Here is a 19,713-nt window from a genome sequence, read left to right as displayed (position 1 = left end):
CCAAAGACCTGGGAACACTGGACTTGCATTCCCTCAGGGCAGGAGTCAGCAGGAACAAAGAAGCAGCTGCCCCTTTTGGGTAGAGCCACTCTCCACTTTGCCATAGTCTCCAGCCCTCCCTACTGTCCAACACCAAACCCACATGGCTATGGGGCAGCACCTAAGACAGCACCCGTTGTGCTGATGGTTCCTCCTGTCCTTCCTGCTCCTTGCCAGCCCATCATGAACCACAACCCCTGGATGCTGCTCTACTTCATCTCGTTCCTGCTCATTGTGGCCTTCTTTGTCCTGAACATGTTCGTGGGCGTGGTCGTGGAGAACTTCCACAAGTGTCGGCAGCACCAGGAGGAGGAGGAGGCCCGGCGGCGGGAGGAGAAACGTCTGCGGAGACTGGAGAAAAAGAGAAGGAGTAAGGAGAAGCAGATGGCTGGTCGGTAGTCTTTCCACATCTCTCTGAGTCGTGCTTGACTTTGGCCTTGCGACTGACTGTTGGGGGTCAGGGGCTGGGGCTGGGGGCAGGGAGAAGATGCTCCCACCCCCCTCTTCACCTCCTTCCCCCCCAAGAGCATGTCAGCCTTTAGAGACTGCATGAAGCAGACCAGTGCAGCCCCATGGTGGAGGGGGAGCTACCGCCACCCTTGGGGCTCCCCAGGTCTCAGCATCATACTCCCAGATGTTTCTAGAGGACTTATGCATAGCCTCTCCCAGCTCGACTCTCAGAGGAGCCTCATGGGATGAGAATTATGCTCCACTGTCCAGGGTCAGTGTCCAGAGATGCAGGGACTGGCCCAGGTGCCAGCCTTGCCTGGCCCAGGGCTGGCAAGGAAACATCTCGAACCTGTGCCTGCCTAGTGTCTGTAGCTGCGGAGCAAGGTCTCAGCAGAGGATGCAAAGGGACAGCAGCATGAGAGGACCCCAGATCCACTCTCTCTCCCTGTCTCCAGGAGAACTCCCTCACTTCCTGGCTGTCATTTTTTGGCCAAGCTGTTAAAAAAAAAAAAAAAAAATTTCTCTCCCTGGCTCACAGAAGGTCTGAGGTCGCAGGAACTCTAAGCACTTGACTCTGACCTTAGAGCCCTCAGCCCCTCACCTGTGAGTTCCAATATTTCTTGGCCTTGCCTGGGTAAGGCCCCCATCCCAGCCCTCCCCACACTCTTCTGCCATGGGTGGGTCGAGACTAATCGAAAAGACACACAGATTACAGGAAGGATGGAAGAGACGTGACAGGTGCAGGAGCCCCTTTGTTCCTTGGTGTCTCCAGGTGCAGCTGCACCTATCTCCCTGTCTTCGGGGCTCCTGTCTGTCTGTCTATCTGGTACTCAATAATCTTCATGATTCTTTTTTCTGTCACTGCCCACGTTTCTCTACGTGTCTTTATGTGTGGGTTTCTCTAAGCCTTTGTGTGTCTGTCTCTGTTGGGTCTGCGGGTTTCCCTTCCTCTCTCCACCTTTTCACAAACCGTCTTCATTACGCCGATAAGATGTATGCAGTGCCTTGAGCTCTCTTTGGTTTGTTAACATGTGAGTACCACCAAATGGGTGAGGGGCTGCGGTGCCCCTCCCCCCACTGCCCCTGCTCTAGCTCCTGCTGCCTGTGAGGGCCACCTGGAGTGCAGGGATAGGATGCGGGAGTGGGTGAGGGTGGGACAGAGTCAATGTGCCCTGTGAGGAGGAGGGCGGGGCTGCTCAGAGCAGGGGCTGAGGTCACTGGGCAACAGCAGGTGGTGCGGTTGTCCATGTCCCACATCCTCAATACCTGTGCCCCAAGTCGTTCCGCTCGGCTCTGGGGTAGGGGTCCCATCTTGGCTCTCTCTGTGGATGTCTGAAGCTGAGCCATTGTGTCACCACTGACAGCCATGCTCCCACCCCTGCTCCAGCCACCCGCTCTTCCTTGCAGTCTGCTGTCTCTGCAGGGCATCTGCAGATGGAATTCTTTTGGCAGGAGCACTTGTGGTCCTGCCTGACCAGCTGGCGCCCCTTCTGGGGTCTGCAGTCCTCTCAGGTGCTGCTGAGGCCAAGGCACGGCCAGGAGTGGACATCTGTTCTGATGACAGGCTGCCTTCCCCTCCCTGTGCCTCCGACTCCCTGCCCCTGTGACCCTGACGAGTTGGCTGAATTGTCTTCCTCAAGTGCTCTGTGTTCCGAGCTCAGGGCTGAACACACATGACTAGCCACCCATGCTCAGCGCACCCCATTCGTAGACAGAGTGAGGGTTGGAGCCTAGAGGGAGTTAGCTGCTGAGGGGGCCCTGCCCAACCCACCCGGTCCGGCCAGTGACCAATGTCATGTTTCGTTCTTTTAGATCTAATGCTGGACGATGTAATTGCCTCCGGCAGCTCAGCCAGCGCTGCGCCAGGTACTGCGTCTTGGGTTGTGGGTTCCAGGGCACAGCCCTGGGGTGGTCAGGCCCTGCATGCCCCCAGGCCCGCCTCCTGCGTGCAGGGACATCCTCTTTGCTCCCTCTCCATAGCTCATTAATATTGATTCTATCCTCTTGGGGCAAGGGGGTGAGGGTCCCTGGGGTGCTGGGCTCTGTGTCATCCTATAGACCTATGCTGTGCTGGATGGCAGGTGTGAGTCTCAGCACCCTACTCCCTCAGACACCTCTTAAAGGACCCACCTTCTCTTCTAAGGCTTCTCAAGCCTGAGCTCCCCAGACCTCTGCTGCCTCTTCCAACACCCACTCCTTCTCCCAGGTCACACTGTTCGATATTAGAGCTGCAAATCTCTCCCATCTCCTTTTGTCTGAAGGGGAGACTTTGATCAAGTGAGCAGGAGGAGCGGAGCAGAGAGGGGAAGGATTTGTTTTAAAAATGTAATGATGAATAATTGAGCAGACTCATTAATAGTCAAGTAATCGCGGTGGTACGTCATCGCTACACACAGCAGGAACTGGGGCTCAAAGGCCTGAGTGAGCCATAAGCTTCTCCTCAAAACCAAAGATTTGGGATGAGTTGGGTTGTTCTCTTCTAGAGCTGTGTGTCTGGGAGGGCCTTCCTGGTCCTGGTCTTCCTGGTCCTGCCCTCCCCTGGTCCTCAGGCCCCTGCTCCTCCCAACACGCCCCCCAGATGGAGGTTCTCAGGTCATGAGACTCTGGAGCCTCTTCACAACCTCTGATGTCTCCACACCGTGGTTCCCAACCAGTTCATCTCCAGGGACCCCCCCCCTTATTATTGCCAACAAACCCCATGTTTTAAAAGACTGTCCTTAAAGTTGAGAGCACTTCGATAATGACTATGTTTCACTGTTTTTGCTAATCAAAGACACATGTAATTGCTAATCAGAGCTTCTGAGCTGCAGAAGTTTTCACACTGAATGATGGCAAAAAAAAAAAGACCATTTTGCCATTAAATTCATCTGTGGGATCTTAAGACAGGTATACGTACGATTTCTTTTAGGCTTTTAGAAATATTGAAAAGAACTTAAAACCACCCACATAGCTGCCTTCTCAGGCTGCCGTGGGTATGGGGGTCCAGGCTGGGGACCACGGAGCAGTAACTTCCTTCACTATTCCACACTCACACAGAAGCTAGACTCCCGCAGACACTGCCTGCCCTGTGGACGGTGGGCTCTCTGATCTGTGGGGGCTCAAGGACCCACCCAAGTGGGATCCCTGGAGCCACCATTTTGGAGGTCATCCCTGAGTCCCTAGGTGGATAGATGTCTGCTGTCCCCATAGTGTGACTCTGGAGTTTGGCATTGAGAGACCGTCCCTTGGGGGCTCAGGCATCTCCAACTGGTTTGTGTCTGAATTGCTCAGGTCGCACGTCTCTGCATCAGCTTGTACTGCAAACTCCTGATGTGTTAGTGGGTGAGGAGAAGGTGGGAGGAAGTGGCCTGCAGCTGTTCCATTATGGGTTCACCTGGCCTGTAGACAGGTGTCCACACATACACATTCACCCCAAAACACCACCCTAGCATAGAGCTGGGCCACAGAAGCTTCTCCACCATGAACCAACACATACAGACTCTCATGGCTCCTAAGAACTCCCAACACACCTACCTGATGCTAAACACTCTTGTCAGTCTCACGCTGTACCCCCATTATAGGGACATTCTGCCATGCTCCTGTTGGCATATGCAGGCATGTATGCTGATTACAAATAGTGTGTATTACTTTTCCAGCTGATAATGAGCCCTCGGAGACCCCAAAGAGGGGTTCAGATCATCCCATATCCCTCCTCCCCCAGTCTGATGTCCTTTGTGGTCTATACCAGAGTTTTTCAAACCTCTGTGTGTGTAAGAATTACCCAGCGAACATATTAATACACAGATTCCTGAGCCCCACCCACAAATTCTCATGGCATGGACGGGTAGGAGGCAAACATTTGCATTTCCAATCGGTTCCCTGAGGCTGGCGATGCTGCTGCCATGGCCTATCCAAGTGTGCCATGGGGATGAAGTCACACCCTCTAGTCTGGGGCTGCAGGAATCAAACATGGACCACAACCTTTCGGCTAGTACTGTGCCCACCCACCCAGTGCTGCGCCCAGCGGGAGGGGGTTGGCCAGACCCCAGGGAGAGGCAGAAGGGAAAAAGCTTTGGTTATCAGGGGAATGCGCCTGTCTGGACACCTGGGTCCAGCCCAAGCAATCAGGTTAGCCCAAGTGACCGCTTGGACCTCAGCACCAGCTCCACTCTCACTGCCACCTGTGTGTGACAGCTGCCCCCACTTGCCTTCCCTTTTTCCGCTGGAATCCAGTGACCAGGCTTGGCCGTGGCAGCTGATGGGGTGGCCTCTGCTGTGGGGGCCTGTGTCTCTGCCTTCCACCCACTCCCTGGCACTCTCCTTTGCAAACCCTCTGCCCTGGCTGGGCCTTGGGCTCCCAATGACCTCTACTAACTCACTGTGCCTGCTGCCCTCACTCACAGCCTCACACCCTTCCTGCACTTCTCCTGTGTTCTTGCCCATGACTGGGGACTGGGCAGTCCTGGGGTGCCTTTCTCCCCACTGTCTGACTCAGGTATTTTCTCTGCCTAAAGCAGTTCATACCATTGGGAGGGAGGGAGATGGGGACAGGGCTGCAAATAGGCCAGTGACCACTGGTTCAGTCTGCCTAAGGTTCCTCCCTCTGAGTGTGGGGCAGGGGCAGTGATCTCAAGTTCTGCTGTGAGCCCAAGTGCTGTCTATAAAACCAAGGTCAAGGGGCCGGGATCATCCAGAGCCCGACAGCAAGGGCCTTTGGGAAAACTCTTCAAGGACCCCCTCTGGCCGAAGTCCCAAGACTCTGTGTCTAACCTGACCTGGGACTCGAGCTGGGAGCTAGGTCCTGGCTCTATCACTGCCTTGCAGTTTATGGACGACTCACTTTTTGCTGGCCTTGTTCTCTTCCTTTGTATAACAAAAGGGTTGGCCGAGGAGGTCCTGATCAGATTGGCCCTGGTACCCTTTGGGCCTCTGCTGCCTCTGCTGTAATAGGAGATTTTTAGCAGCCTAAGCACCTGCTGATCTGGGGTCAGGGGGGTGGGGGGACAGGGGTGGAAAGGCATTTGTACAGACCTCAGGGGCCTGGGACCAGATCAGTCGTTGTGAGCAAATGCCCTACCTCAGTCGTCCTGTGCCCATTTTCTCTCTGGGCCACTTGGAGGAGAGGTCCCTGGCCGGAAGGCAGAGGTGGTGGCAGAGGCCTAATTGAGCCCGTGGCTGCCTACACAGTCATACTGGAGTGAGAGGGGAGAGGGGCCACCCTCCCAACCTCTCCTCTGCATTGTCTCAGCTAATAATGGGGCTAATAAGGAGCTGCTTGTTCTAACCTAATTGTATTCAAACATTTTAGTTAACTCTCCATTCATATTTTAGCATAATGGGATCGGGTGCTCTCGGCACTTATGGAGATTAATGCAGAGAAAAGAGTTCCAGCTGCTAAGGCAATGTGGGCGACTAGCGCCCTCTGGTTCTTGTGGGTACTGAAGGAAGGAAGGAAGAGGCCCCCTCGCCCGGTCCACCCTCCAGGAGCGCACTGTGGATGACCCATGGCCTCGTGCTGTCCCCCGTGCCAGGCCTCTCCACTCCTACCCTCCTGAGGGTCAGGAGGGCCGTCTGAGCAAACAAAGCCACAGTTGGCTGGCCAGTGTCTAAAAGCAAAAGGACGGACTAACACGCCCTGTGGTGTGCCAGAATATTTTGGATCGGCTGCCTCTTGGTTACCCACACCCGAAGGCGGATGCCGGAGGGCGGCATCGGGCGAGGCTGAACGTGCAGCTCTTGGGCACTCTTCTTCCTTCGGCCTTTGGTGGGGGCCCACCCAGGCCGCTCTCTGCCTCAGTTTACTTCTCTGTTCAGTAGTCCTCTGCATGGGAAAGGACAATTATATTTGAGCTGGCCTGGGCCCGTAGCTTCCTGCCGCCCCTGAGCCAGCCACCTCGGCACAGGCCTCAGAGGCTGCAGCGTGTGCTAGCTGGCTTTCGCCCTAGACTTCCTGAGGAGGAAGGGCTGTCTGGGACCTGAGGCTGCCCAGGCCTCCCGTGGGGAGCCTCTTCTTTCTTTCTGGCTGCCTGGGAGACCAATCTGCCAACCACCCCTGGATGACATGTATCCCCAACTTGGCCTGGCCTTTCCTCAGCACCTGGAGGAGGGGCCTCCTGCAATCTCTTGTTCTCAGATGTGTTCTGCCTGCTTAGCAGGCCAACTTTCTGGCACCATGATTTTTGTAACCAAGTAATGCACTAATTACAAGAGAAATATTATGCCTCTGACAGATCTCAGACAGTGCTTTCAGCCCAGCCTGCAGTCTAACGCTGCCCTGACACCCAGAAGCAGGCTGGGCATTGCATTAGAAACTGGGTGAGTCCTTCAAGCGGGGCCCTCCCAGATGAGTCTGGGACAGAGCAGAGCCTGGTGGCCTCCCCTCTGCCCTCCCTCACATGAGGGTGCAGGAGATGCAGGCTCTCCCCCCACCCCCGGAGGTTCTCAGAGGGGATCAGTGCAGACTGCCAAGATGTTCAATTTTCAATCTCTGGTTTTATCTCCAAATCCCAGCTCTATGTAATCTCCTCCGCTACCCTCAAGGGCTGAGCTTGGTGAAGGAGCAAGAGCCTTCGCCTCTCTGTTGATGGAGTTTCCTCTGAGCCTGATAAGACCGGTTGTTTTTCATTTTATTGATCTGGCCTGGCTGCAGAACACCGAGTCAAGGGCATTATGAGGGGCTGATGGATTTTGGAGGCGGCCTCAGGGTGGGGGCTCACCTGGTGTCTAATGTGGGTGCGGAGCTCTGCATGTCCTGACCTCTTCTGCACCCAACGGTAGCCAGTAGAACAGATGCTTGGAGGGGCGACATCCCCCCAAAAGGAAGTAAATGGGCAACGAGGGTGCTAATGATACTGGAATGTTTCGGCTCAAGCGTTAGAGGCTGGTGGCTATGAGGGACTGTGGGTGGAGGGGGCACAGGGGCCAGGGCCCGATGGCTGCTCCGCTCTCCTCCCCGCCCCACCAGAAGCCCAGTGCAAACCCTACTACTCGGACTACTCTCGCTTCCGGCTGCTCGTCCACCACTTATGCACTAGCCACTACCTGGATCTCTTCATTACGGGAGTCATTGGGCTGAACGTGGTCACCATGGCCATGGAGCACTACCAGCAGCCCCAGGTAAGAGTGAGTGACCGACCATGTGGGCCCTGCCTATGGCTGTGGGGCCACAAGAGTGAGGCCAGCCCAGCCTGAGCTGGGCACTGTGCATGGGTGGCTCCTGTACCCCTTTCCCTACCTTTAGAAATGGGTCTCATCTTGGTTTCATAGATGAGGACACTGAACCTCAGAGAGGTTAGTTGACTTGACCAAGGTCACACAGCTTGAAAGTAGAGGACCTGGTTTCTTTACTAGCATGTTCTTATTGAATGCCTACCCTGTGGTGGGCTCTGGACCTTGGAGGGTAAAGAAAGCAGACTGGTGCTAACCCTTCTGGATGGTAGATTCTTGTGAATGTCCAGCTCCAAAACTCACCAATGATCTTGCCACTTCTCAAGTCAGCCTCCATCAGCCTCCTTCCAGGCCTCAGTTTTCCCATCTATAAAATAGGGACATTGAATTGGTAATGCACCAGGCCCCTCCCAGCTCTTGCGCTCTGTGCCTTCCAGCACGTTCGTCATGTGGCCTCACCATCCCTCAGGGAGAGAGGTCCTTTAGCACAAAATTTGGATTATGCATGTGACTGAAGATATGGTCTAGCCTAGAGTAGTAGCCAGTGGTCAGCCATCAGGGCAGGAACAGAGAAGAAAGGTCCTCTTAGGCTCCCCCTCTCTCCCAGGCCTGGGAGGTATGATGTGGGGGCCAGATGTAATCCCTGGCCTTACCCACCATGCCCCATCCCTGCCAGATCCTGGACGAGGCTCTGAAGATCTGCAATTATATCTTCACCATCATCTTCGTCTTAGAGTCGGTTTTCAAACTTGTGGCCTTTGGCTTCCGTCGGTTCTTCCAGGACAGGTAACAGAAGAGGGGGCATGTGGGACTAGGGGAGAATCTAATGCCTGAAGACATGTCTTGCCTCCTGAGGTTCAGCCTCTGCTCTAGAACCTACCAAGGGGTGATAGCAGGGTGGGCTATGTAACATCCAGGGCCTGAGAGATGGGAGAGAGGGAAGGGAACTTGATAAGGCAGGGCCTGGGGACACTGGCAGCTAGAAGTCAACGTGGCCTGGACTGGGGCTTAAGAGAAAAGAGGTTGGAGCCAGGCTGCCTGAACCAGATTTGAATTCTGGCTCCGCCACTTAGAAACTGGTGGCCTTGGGTAAGTTACTTAATGTCTCTGTGCCTCAGTTTTCTCATATGTAAAGAGTTCCTATTTGTAAAGCCCTTAACACAGTGCTTGACACATAGCAAACACCATACAAGTGCTAAGTAAAAGAGCAAACAAATGATGAAAAGCAGAGGCCCTCCTCAAGCTAAAGTAGTAGCTCTGCCTGTGCCACCAACTGGCTAAGTGACCGTGGACAAGTCAAGCCTTCTCTGCTGGAGAGAGAGGTTGGACTAGCTGACCTCCCCACTCCTTTCTGCAGCCTAAACTACCTCCTCCTCCTCCTCAGTGGCCCCCAGCCCCACTCAGGGGTTTATGTTCTGGGCTTTCCAGGTGGAACCAGCTGGACCTGGCCATTGTGCTGCTGTCCATCATGGGCATCACGCTGGAGGAGATCGAGGTCAACGCCTCACTGCCCATCAACCCCACCATCATCCGCATCATGAGGGTGCTGCGCATCGCCCGAGGTCAGTGCCGAGCTGCCTGCCCGCCACACTCCCCCTCCCAGGGCGACTGGCCCTGGGGGGAGACAGCAAGGGTCAGTTCGGCGGCTGGCCAGGGACTGGGTGGTTATGGATTTATGTGGGTCTTTCTCAGCCTCTGCCAAATGGGAAGATTCGAGGCTGGGCTGAGGGTGGCAGTGGAGCTGTGGCAGCTGGCTGGCTGGGGCTGGCCACCCTACCCACCCTGGCCCTGGCCCTGGCCCCGGCCCCACCAGCTATGTGACCTGGGACCCAGAGGGGCCAGCTCACGACTTTGTCCTTTCTGCAGTGCTAAAGCTGCTGAAGATGGCTGTGGGCATGCGGGCGCTGCTGGACACAGTGATGCAGGCCCTGCCCCAGGTAGCTGGGAGGCGGGGGTGGGAGGGTCCTCTCGGGGAGGTGGGGTGCTCTCCAACGGGGCGGGGGATCTCAGGGAAGTTGGCTGGGAGATCCAGATGGACCTTTTCCATTTCTTTTCCTCTTTTCCAGGTGGGGAACCTGGGACTTCTCTTCATGTTGTTGTTTTTCATCTTTGCAGCTCTGGGCGTGGAGCTCTTTGGAGACCTGGGTGAGTTGAGGTAGGGAGGGTGGAGGAACCAAAGCTGGGATCTAGAGCCTCCTGGTCTAACAAGGGTCTCTCTCCTGTCCCCTCTGCCAGAGTGTGACGAGACGCACCCCTGCGAGGGCCTGGGCCGGCATGCCACCTTTCGAAACTTTGGCATGGCTTTCCTGACCCTCTTCCGCGTCTCCACAGGTGACAACTGGAATGGCATTATGAAGGTGAGAGCTCCCGGCAGTGGGGCACCCCTAGGGCTGGCTTGGGCTCCAAGGAGACAGCCCTACTTCTCGAGCCAATATTCCTTGGCAAGATATGAATGAAAGCGTGTGCTCTTCTATCCCCTATGCCAGAATGCTCTGGACCTCTCTTTCCCCGAGACCTGCCCTGACTCACACGTCCCAGGCCGGTGTCTAATGCCCCCCAGCTCCCAGGACACTGCAGCTCCCAACTCCTGTCCTTCCTTCTCCCCCTTCAATGCTCCAGTGACCCGACTGCCCATGACAGCTTTGCTTGCTGTCCTCCCAGCCTCACCCCTCTCACCCGCCTCCCCCAGGACACCCTCCGGGACTGCGACCAGGAGTCCACCTGCTACAACACAGTCATCTCCCCCATCTACTTCGTGTCCTTCGTGCTGACAGCGCAGTTCGTGCTAGTCAACGTGGTTATCGCCGTGCTGATGAAGCACCTGGAGGAGAGCAACAAGGAGGCCAAGGAGGAGGCCGAGCTGGAGGCCGAGCTGGAGCTCGAGATGAAGACACTCAGCCCGCAGCCCCACTCGCCGCTGGGCAGCCCCTTCCTCTGGCCTGGGGTTGAGGGCCCCGACAGCCCCAAGCCCGGGGCCCCGCATGCTGTGACCCACGATGGCGCAGCCTCTCGCTACTCTCTGGAACACCCCACGGTGAGCACACACCCACAGCTGCTATAAGGGGCGTGGGGACAGAGACAGGTGGGGCGGGTGGCCCGCGGCTCAGTGGGCGGTGGCGCTGGCCTACAGGGCTCCTCCTGGGTCTTCCTGCTGCACCTACCTGGATGTGGAGGGGCCAGCAGTCCCCTGCCCACCCCCAGAGATGGCGGCCCGCACTCACTGCCCACAGCCACACCGGCGCTGGCTCATCCAGCCCGAGCCTCCAGCCTGACCTGGCCTCCCCTCCTGGCTCTTAGGACCAAGGCTAAGTCTTCTGTTTCCTTCCTGTCTCTTTCTTACCCTTGCCCAATTACCACACCTCTTTCCTTCCCACCCTCAACCTGCCTGATTCCATCTCTCAATCCTTTTCCTCAATCTTCTCTTTCCTTCTCCCTCTCCCTGCGGGCTCTTATCTTCCATCTCCCATCTCTCCTTCCTCACCCTCCCTTCCCCACCATCCCCCTGCCTTTCCTGTCTCTTTGTTGTTGTGTGTGCACGTGTGTGTGTCCTCCTCTTTCTCCCTCTGTGTGTCTGGTCAATCCTCTGCCACAACACTTCCCGTCACTGCCCCTCTGACCCCTGTTCCCTGACTCTCCGGCTCCCCCTATGGGCTGGTCCTTCCCAGGACAGACAGCTGTTTGACACCATATCCCTGCTGATCCAGGGCTCCCTAGAGGGGGAGCTGAAGCTGATGGACGAGCTGGCAGGCCCATGGGGCCAGCCCTCTGCCTTCCCTCCAGCCAGCAGCCCGGGCGGCTCCGACCCACAGGTTACTGTGCCCGCGCTGTGCCCCCTCCCCTGACCCTGCCGAGCTGTGCCATGCTGTGCCTGCTTCTGGGGAGGTGGGGTGTATCCTGCTCACTGGGCAGCTAGAGAAAGAGCAGTCTCAGGGCCTCCGTTGAGCTTTGGGCTTGGCAGGAGGCACGTAGGTGTTGCTCAGCCTGAGCTCAGTCTCTGGAACACACAGTTGGAAGATAGGGTTGCTGAGATTGCACTTCTGAGTGAGAGGATAGGTGGAGACCAGGTTTGGAGAGAGCATCAGTAACAAAGAACCTGAAAGAGAAGACAAGGATGGAGCAGAAGACTGTCAGCAATGTGACCTTAGGGAGTGGAGGAAGTGAGGTGCCAGATCCAGGGGAGAAAGGCCTCTAGGGATAGTGCAGGTGGCAAGGGGACCCATTAAGGGACATGTCTTAGGCCAGTCTGCTTCTTCTCTGAACCCAGCAACCACCCCCAGTCCTCTGTGTGGGCATGGAGGGTGCTATCAGGAGCCAGTGGATTCTGACCTGGTCCTGAGATAGAATAGGGGGCTCTGGCTGGGAGTGGATGCTGGGGACTTTGGTGTGACAAAAGACTCAGCTTCCTCCCGAGGCCCAGCCCCTGCCCACAGTGCCACATGATTTCCTCCGCCAGCCCTATCTAAATGTGGATAGTCTGCTCTCTGGGACCTCCTCTTGTCTCCTTGTGAACTGTCTGGCTGCCCTTGACCCCCTTCACATGCCAGAGCACCCCAACCACCCTCTCCTAGGTCAGAGGCTGTGGTAGACCTGGAGTGTAGCCAAGAAAGCAGGTATCAATTGGAGATAGAAAAGCCTAGAGTTCCACAGACCCTGTTGGGTGAAGGGGCAGACAAGCAGGTTACAAGTGTCAGTCCTCACAGGGGAGGGGACCTTGTCTTCAGGGTTCCTGTCTCCAGGTAGGATTCAGTCTCAAAAGGGCGACAGGGGCCTGAACTGGGCTATGACCTAGAGCGATAAGAGGGAGCGTGAATCCTTCCTGAGGTCTCCCATATTGAAGGAGGCTCGTGGGGAAAGGTGCTGGGAGAAAAGGGGATGTGATGAGAAGTGATCAGAGCAGCCAGCTTGTCTGGGAAGGATGGCCCCCCTCTTCCCCAGGGTCCTGTAGGCACTGATGTTCCCCTACAGATCCCAGGTGAGACAGCCAGATGGTATGGCGGCCCACCCAGGTGTGTCCAATTTAGGCTGGCTCGAGGAGCACATCTCCCCAAACCCAAGCTGGAGAGATAGGGTGTGATGCGGAGGAGGGCCCAGGAGGGAAGAAGCCAGAATCTGGGGGCAGGCCAAGTCCTGCCAGGCTTTTGGAAGCGGAGAGACTAGGCAGAAAAGAGTCATCAGATTGGCGGCTTTGTCCCCAGCACCCCCTACGCCGCTCTGTCTGTGCTGAGAGCAGAGAGGCGCTTTGCTGGCCTTTCTCCTTTTTTTTTTTTTTTCTTTTTCTTTTCCTAGTATCTTTATGAGCCGAACACCCTCCCCGATCCCACTCTCTCCCTGGGTGGTGGTGGTGTGGGAGGGGGCTGTTAGGTTCCTGGGGTATCTTTAGAATATGTTTCTGTGTCTCCTGCTTTGTCAGTGTTTGCTCTGGCTCTTTGGTGCCTGCCGCAGCCTCTCTGATCAGACTGGGGTTTGAAGTGGGGGGAGGGGAGGAGCTGTCAGTTTACTTGGGAAAAGGGTGGGGGGAGAGAGAAGGGAGGCCTTTTCTCCCTATGCTTTGTAAAAGGGGAAAGAGGGGCTCTGTGTGTGTGCGTGTGCATTGCATGTGCATGCGTGCACATGCGAGGGTGTGCACTGTCCTGGTTTCTTATGCCTGATCATCTCTCTCCCTGTCTAGATCCCTCTAGCTGAGATGGAGGCTCTGTCTCTGACGTCAGAGATTGTGTCTGAACCGTCCTGCTCTCTAGCTCTGACGGATGACTCTTTGCCTGATGACATTCATACACTCTTACTTAGTGCCCCGGAGAGCAATGTATATGCACAGCCCCTCACTGCCCCCACCCCCCCGGCCTCCCCAGGGGCTGGGCTGGCTGCAGGGCTCCAGATCCTTCCCCTCCTCTCACTCTGCCACCAGCCCCTCCCGCCCCCCACCCATGCAGAGGCACAACTAGCAGGCACTTAGTACTCCAGGCTTTGTTAGGCCTTTCAGGTCCCCCACTGTGGACAAAGACGTTAGATCAAATTAAAGTGGGGCCTTCCCCAAGGAGGGCCCAGTGGCAGTAGTTGTGAAAGGGTTAATCCAGACACCCGGGAGTGACCCAGCCCCAAACAGAGGTGGCATCAGGCAGCTGACCAGGGGGCCTGCCTAGATGCAGAATCAGCCTCTGAGTTTGGAGCCCTGTGCACGCCAGCCCTCCCCCTCCCTGTACCCCTCCTGCCCACCTGTCCCCGCCTCCACCATCCGCCACCATGTAGTGGGTGAGAGCCACATCTCTGCTGCCACCACCTTGCCTTTCTCTACCTGGGGGACCATCTCTGTCTCTTTTGTCTCTGTCCCTGTGTGTCCCTGCATCCTGGGGGGCTTCTTTGTGTTTTGACATCTTCTCCACCCTTGTTCAACTCCTCGTCCCTTCTGACTATGAGCAGCCCCCTCCTCCCTTCTTTCTCCCTTCTCTTGGGACTTAAGAGGAAACTGGGGCCCCCTTCCTCACAGCAGGGCTCTGTGTTGACCACAGGCTGGGGGTCCCTAGGGGTCTTGGGATGGGTACAGAAGTGGAACCTTGGCTGAGAGGGGGAATGACAGGATCCAGACTGTCTTTCAACACAGCCATTCTCGGGCCTGGTGGGGTGCTCAGCTGGCAGAGCCGATGTGGGGGCCCTACAGCCTCTCTGATAACTAGGAACAGATGGGGTGAGAGAAAAATCTCTTAGGAGCAAATCTTGTCTCCCTTTGCCTGGGGTCAAAGGCGGATGACTGCCTTTCTTTGAAATAGATTCAAAAAACCCCACCTGAACCCCCAGTCTGTTTGTGAAGGGAGGACCTGAGTCCACAGTTCCCAGGCCTTGCCCCCCACCCCACCCCACCTGTACTAGCCAGCCCTCCCTCATTGTGTAATTAAAAGGGAAGGGGGAGACAGGTGTGAGCCAGCTGTGACACATCCCCTGGTGTTCATCTGTCATTCCAGCCATCCTAACTCAGCCCATGCCCAGTGCTGGGTGCTGAGGCCACCTTAAAGAACTGGATGGTGACATATCCTCTTCTCTGCAGGCAGAGTCCCCAGCCGCTGTGTCTCCTGCTCATTGGGAGGGTCCTCCCTCACTCCCTAGTATGCCCACAGCCCCAGCATGGGGCGTTAGCTTTCAATCCTCCCATGTGGTTCTTCAGCCCCTCTCCTTGGGGTCCTGAGAATGAGCTCTTGAACCACCTGCAGGGCTGGGGGCTGGGGGCTGCTCTCCCTCCCCTGGACACCTCCTCACCCCTCCACCATCCCCATGGGGAGGCTCCAAGGTTTGCAGTGTGAATGGTTTTCTGGGGGCAGGGCCTCCTCCCTCCTCCTTCCTCCCCATGTGTGGAGGCCTCCTCCGTGTGTCTGCCCCCTTCTGCCTGAACACTCTCATCCCATCACCACCTTGTCCAAGAAGGGGACGGGGGCCAGGACCTTGGGTGGTGGCGGAGGGGGGCTTTAGGTTTCTGTTGTCCAGCTCTGCCTCAGTTACCCAATCTGGATGTCCCCTCTTCCTCCCGCCTCTCTCCCGTTTCTTTTGCAGATGGTTCCCCACCCAGGGGAGGTGCCTGTCATGCTGGGACCAGACCTGCTAACTGTGCGGAAGTCTGGGGTCAGCCGAACGCACTCTCTGCCCAACGACAGCTACATGTGCCGGGATGGAAGCGCTGCTGAGGCACCCCTGGGACACAGGGGCTGGGGACTCCCCAAAGCTCAGTCAGGTACCAGAACTGGGGGCAGGTCAGCTTGGCTCACCCTGGGGACCTCAGTCCTGACCTGGGGGAAAACTGAGGCAGCAAAAGAGGTCTCTCCTACTTCTGAGGAGCGCCCCCAGTCTGAAAGGAGGCACCCAGCCCCTGCCTGAGGGAGGTGGCTTTCCAACCAGGGTGAGGGTTCTGTGGTAAGGGTGGAGGCCCTGACTGGGGAGGGAGAGAGGAAGGGAGGGGACTCAGGTGAGAGCCAGACTGATTGACCTTCCAGCTCTTCTCTTTCCTCCTTCTCCTCCCTGCTCCCCCCACAGGCTCTGTCTTGTCTGTTCACTCCCAACCAGCAGACACCAACTATATCCTGCAGCTTCCCAAAGACGCACCCCATCTGCTCCCACCCCACAGCGCTCCCACCTGGAGCACCATCCCCAAACTGCCCCCTCCGGGCCGCTCCCCTTTGGCTCAGAGGCCACTTAGGCGCCAGGTGAGCAGATGTGGAGAGCTGGGAATGGGCCTGGGGGCTGGCCTCTCTGCTGGGAATCCTAGTTGCCACTTTCATTCTCCCAGCAAACATTTACTATGAGCCAGTGATATGCCAGTCTAGGTACCAGGGGCACAATGTCAGACAAAGCAGAAGTGGTCTGCACCCTCTTGGAGTCTGCACCCCTCCCTTGTTTCAGTGAGGTGGCCTGGAGACCAAAGGGGGCTAAGTTTGCCCAGGGACACTTGACAGATTAGAGACAGAGCCCAGGTCTCTGACTCCACTTCCTCAACCCAGAGCTGCATCCTTATCCTCTGTATGCCTAGACCTCGCTAAGAGGCATGAGGCACATTTTAGGTGCTCACCTTCCAGGAGCCCACACCCCAGGGGCACAGAGTAGAGGCTCCTGTAGCCAAGTGAGGCTTCTCTGTCCCCCAATGACAAGTCCACAGCCCATGCTGTGTGTGCCCTTATGTGTGAGCATGACCATGCGAGGATCTGCTCAATCCTACCCATTTGGAGGAACAGGCACTGTCCTCATCCATTCTGCAAATATTCACTGAGCACCCTATGTATGCCACGCCCTGGGGACAGAGACAAACGAGCCAGCCCCTGCCCTCCAGAGCTCAGGGTCTGATAGCAGACATACACCTGTCAGAGCTTGAAGTGATGGGTCACAGTTCTGGGATGTTCATGCACCCGGTGCATAAAGGCACAGAGGAAGAAGAAAAGGTCCCTTGTATTTGAGGGTCGAGATTCCCAGCATGATACCACAGAGGGCACGAGCCCATAAAGTTGAGGGTGCTTAAGGCCAAGGAGCCTAGGCAGAGGCAGGGAGACATGAAGGAGCCAGTGCTTTCTTGTGTCCCAAGGGCTGGGAATTGCAGGCTTGGGGAGATGGGGGAGGCTAGAGAATAGAGTGCACTTGGCCCCAATCTCCTAACAAGAGCCTATACTAGTACCCCTTCTTAGGGTGGTCCTGCAGCTCCCTGGAGGGGGAGGAGAGGGCTACCTGGCTTGAGTGGTGGGACAGTTCATGGGGGGGGAGGAAGCCCCCAAGCTGAGCCTTCCCCCAACCCTATACAGGCAGCAATACGGACCGATTCCCTGGATGTGCAGGGCCTTGGCAGCAGGGAGGACCTGCTGTCAGAGGTGAGTGGGCCCTCCTCGCCTCTGGCCCGGACCTCCTCCTTCTGGGGCTGTTTGAGCACCCCAGGGCAGCAGCATCCCCACAGCCAGAGCAAGATCTCGAAGCACACGCACCTGCCAGTCCCCTGCCCAGGCCTAGAACCCACCTGGGGCAAAAGTCCGCCAGAGACCAGGAGCAGCTTAGAGCTGGACACGGAGCTGAGCTGGGTCTCAGGAGACCTCCTGCCGGTGGGCAGCCAGGAGGACCCCTCGTCCCTGCGGGACCTGAAGAAGTGCTACAGTGTGGAGGCCCAGAGCTGCCCGCGCCGGCCTGCATCCTGGCTGGAGGAGCAGAGGAGGCACTCCATTGCTGTCAGCTGCCTGGACAGCGGCTCCCAAGCCCACCTGGGCCCCGACCCTTCTGGCCTTGAGGGGCAGCCTCTTGGGGGACCAGGGAGTCGGCCCAAGAAAAAACTCAGTCCACCCAGTATCTCTATAGACCCCCAAGAGAGCCAGGGCGCTCGGCCCCCGCCCAGCCCTGGCATTTGCCTCCGGCGGAGAGCTCCATCCAGTGACTCCAAGGATCTCTCGGCCTCTGGTCCCCCTGACAGCATGGCTGCCTCGCCCTCCCCGAAGAAAGACATGCTGGGGATCTCTGGTTTACCCCCTGACCCAGCAGAGCTGGACCCCTGAGTCCTGCCCCACTCTCCCACCCACCTTTCTCCACTGGGTGCCAATCCTAGCTCCTCCTCCTGGGCTATATTCCTGACACAAGGTCCATGCAGAGACCCAGGAGGGGCTCCTCCCTGCCTCAGTGGCACTGGGCACTGGCCAACACAAGATTTCCCGAGAGTTGGAAGCAGCAGCCGGGACCATCCTGGCTCCAGGTAGAAAGAGAGAGGCCCAGTGGTGCTGAGGTTCCCGACACCAGGAGCTGTTGGGAGAAAGCAATACGTTTGTGCAGAATCTATGTATATTCTATTTTATTAAATTAATTGAATCTAGTATATGCGGGATGTACGACATTTTGTGACTGAAGAGACTTTGTTTCCTTCTACTTTTATGTGTCTCAGAATATTTTTGAGGCGAAGGCGTCTGTCTCTTGGCTATTTTAACCTAAAATCACCAGTCTAGTTATATTCCCTCTTCTTGCAAAGCACAAGCTGGGACCGCGCGCGCGTTACAGCCCTGACGGTGGCCCATCTTCAGCGGAGAGCGAGAACCATTTTGGAAACTGTAATGTAACTTATTTTCTCCTTGAACCTCATCATCATTTTCTGTAGGAAAAGAAAAAGAGAAAAAGAAAAAAATAAGATTTTACAAATGAAATGGAACCTTTTTATATATACCTACATACATATCTATATCTATATAATAAAGTAATTTTCCAAAATAAAGTTAATCACGGTCCAGAGTAAAAGCACAAGGGACAGTTAGGCAGTTCCAAGTGGCATTGGAGAGAGATTCCTGGAGATGGGGTGTGTGTGTATGTAAGTTTGTATGTGTATGAGTGGGTGTGTGTATATGAGTGTGTGTGTTAGTGTGAATGAATGGATACGTGTATGTGCCTATATGAGTGTGTGTATGTATAAGTGCATGTGTAAGTGTGTGTAAATGAGTGTATGAGTGTGTGTATATGAATGGATGTGTGTGTGTGTGAGTGTATGAATGGATGTGTGTGCCTATAGGAGTGAGTGTATGATTGAGTGTATGTGTGTATATGAGTGAGTGTGTGTGTGTCCGTGTGTCTGTGTCTGAAGGGAAGAGCCCAAATGCCTCCCCCAGGAGGGCTGCAGCCTTTCAGTCTCACCTCCCAGGAGCAAGGGAGGAGGGGAGAAGCCCCTCTTTGAGGAGGAAGCCTAGGCAGATATGATCTGCTTCGGCTTCTACCAAGCTTTATCGCTTCCTCTGAGCCAGGCAGCTCTGTGAATGTAATTCCAGATTAACTCTTATTTCTGCTGACAGCCATCAGCCGCACATAGAAAGCTGGAAATTGGCATAATGAAGCTGTTTTGGTTAATGGGGCCAACTGAGGCTGGGAGAGGCAGCCTCAGCTGCTGAAATCAGATCCGTGGGTTGGTGTGTTTCTGGGTTTTTTTTTCCCCAGGCTTCAGCAGGGGTGACCTGAGCTGTCTGGGCTTCAGCATCCCACTTTGGGGCGGGGAGGGGAGGGACAGTGCTGACCAGCACTTGCTTGCACTGGCCCATGAGGGCAGGCAATGGGATTAAGCTGTGTAAACAGCAGGCTGCTGCCTCCCAAGATCAAGGGGCCAGGGCCAGGTACCCAGAAGTGACCTCCCAGTGGAATTGGTAGGGTCGGGAAGTCAAGTTGCTGAATGGGGAGCTAACCCCCTGGGTGAGTGATGAATGAGTACCTGCAAGGTGTTTCACATGGCCTGCTCTTGCCTGGCCTGTGGGAGCCAGCCCTGAAGAGGGAGGGAGGTACAGGAGGGAAAGGAAGAAGGGGAGAGGTTGAGGGGCTAACAGTGTGGCCCAGAACCTCCTTTCTGGTGTGACCAGGGGCAACATTCTCTTCTCTGAAAACCCTGGTGCCAAAAGATGATGCCACAGGCTCAACCAGCCTGTTCCCTGCCAGCCCCCAACAAACATCCACCCCAAACCCACTCCCCTGGACATGCCTAGCACCTTCGAACCCTAGGATTCTTGAAACCTCACCAGCAGCTGGCAGCCCTCACTCACAGTTGCCTGCTGAACTGGGACTGGAGGGATGAGGGTGAGACATGAGGCGGGGGGCGGTGGGGGGGGG

General features: G+C 56.2%; 1 protein-coding gene across 7 annotated transcripts in view; it reads left to right on the top strand.

Annotated features, from left to right (window-relative positions):
• The window catches only part of CACNA1G (calcium voltage-gated channel subunit alpha1 G), a 61,329-nt gene extending 43,358 nt beyond the window's left edge, over positions 1-17,971 (top strand). For 2 of the 7 annotated variants that reach the window (XM_090291472.1, XM_090291471.1), the window contains 13 exons: positions 217-430; positions 7,433-7,584; positions 8,312-8,421; positions 9,064-9,197; positions 9,502-9,572; positions 9,702-9,780; positions 9,871-9,992; positions 10,325-10,669; positions 11,301-11,444; positions 13,304-13,438; positions 15,175-15,352; positions 15,652-15,821; positions 16,905-17,971. In XM_090291472.1, the coding sequence (XP_090147598.1) occupies positions 217-430; positions 7,433-7,584; positions 8,312-8,421; positions 9,064-9,197; positions 9,502-9,572; positions 9,702-9,780; positions 9,871-9,992; positions 10,325-10,669; positions 11,301-11,444; positions 13,304-13,438; positions 15,175-15,352; positions 15,652-15,821; positions 16,905-17,639 (2,589 nt within the window). In that variant the 3' untranslated portion in view covers positions 17,640-17,971. Of the gene's footprint in view, positions 1-216; positions 431-2,301; positions 2,356-7,432; positions 7,585-8,311; positions 8,422-9,063; positions 9,198-9,501; positions 9,573-9,701; positions 9,781-9,870; positions 9,993-10,324; positions 10,670-11,300; positions 11,445-13,303; positions 13,439-15,174; positions 15,353-15,651; positions 15,822-16,904 lie in introns of all 7 variants that reach the window. The other 5 variants (XM_090291476.1, XM_090291474.1, XM_090291470.1 and 2 more) reach the window with 4 other exon arrangements.
• The last annotated feature ends 1,742 nt before the right edge of the window (positions 17,972-19,713 follow it).

This window comes from Furipterus horrens, unplaced genomic scaffold, assembly GCF_987537825.1.
Source record: "Furipterus horrens unplaced genomic scaffold, mFurHor1.1.pri manual_scaffold_11, whole genome shotgun sequence".
Taxonomy (NCBI): domain Eukaryota; kingdom Metazoa; phylum Chordata; class Mammalia; order Chiroptera; family Furipteridae; genus Furipterus; species Furipterus horrens.
Note: the sequence above shows the minus strand (reverse complement) of the source record. Positions and strands in the feature narration are given on the sequence as shown.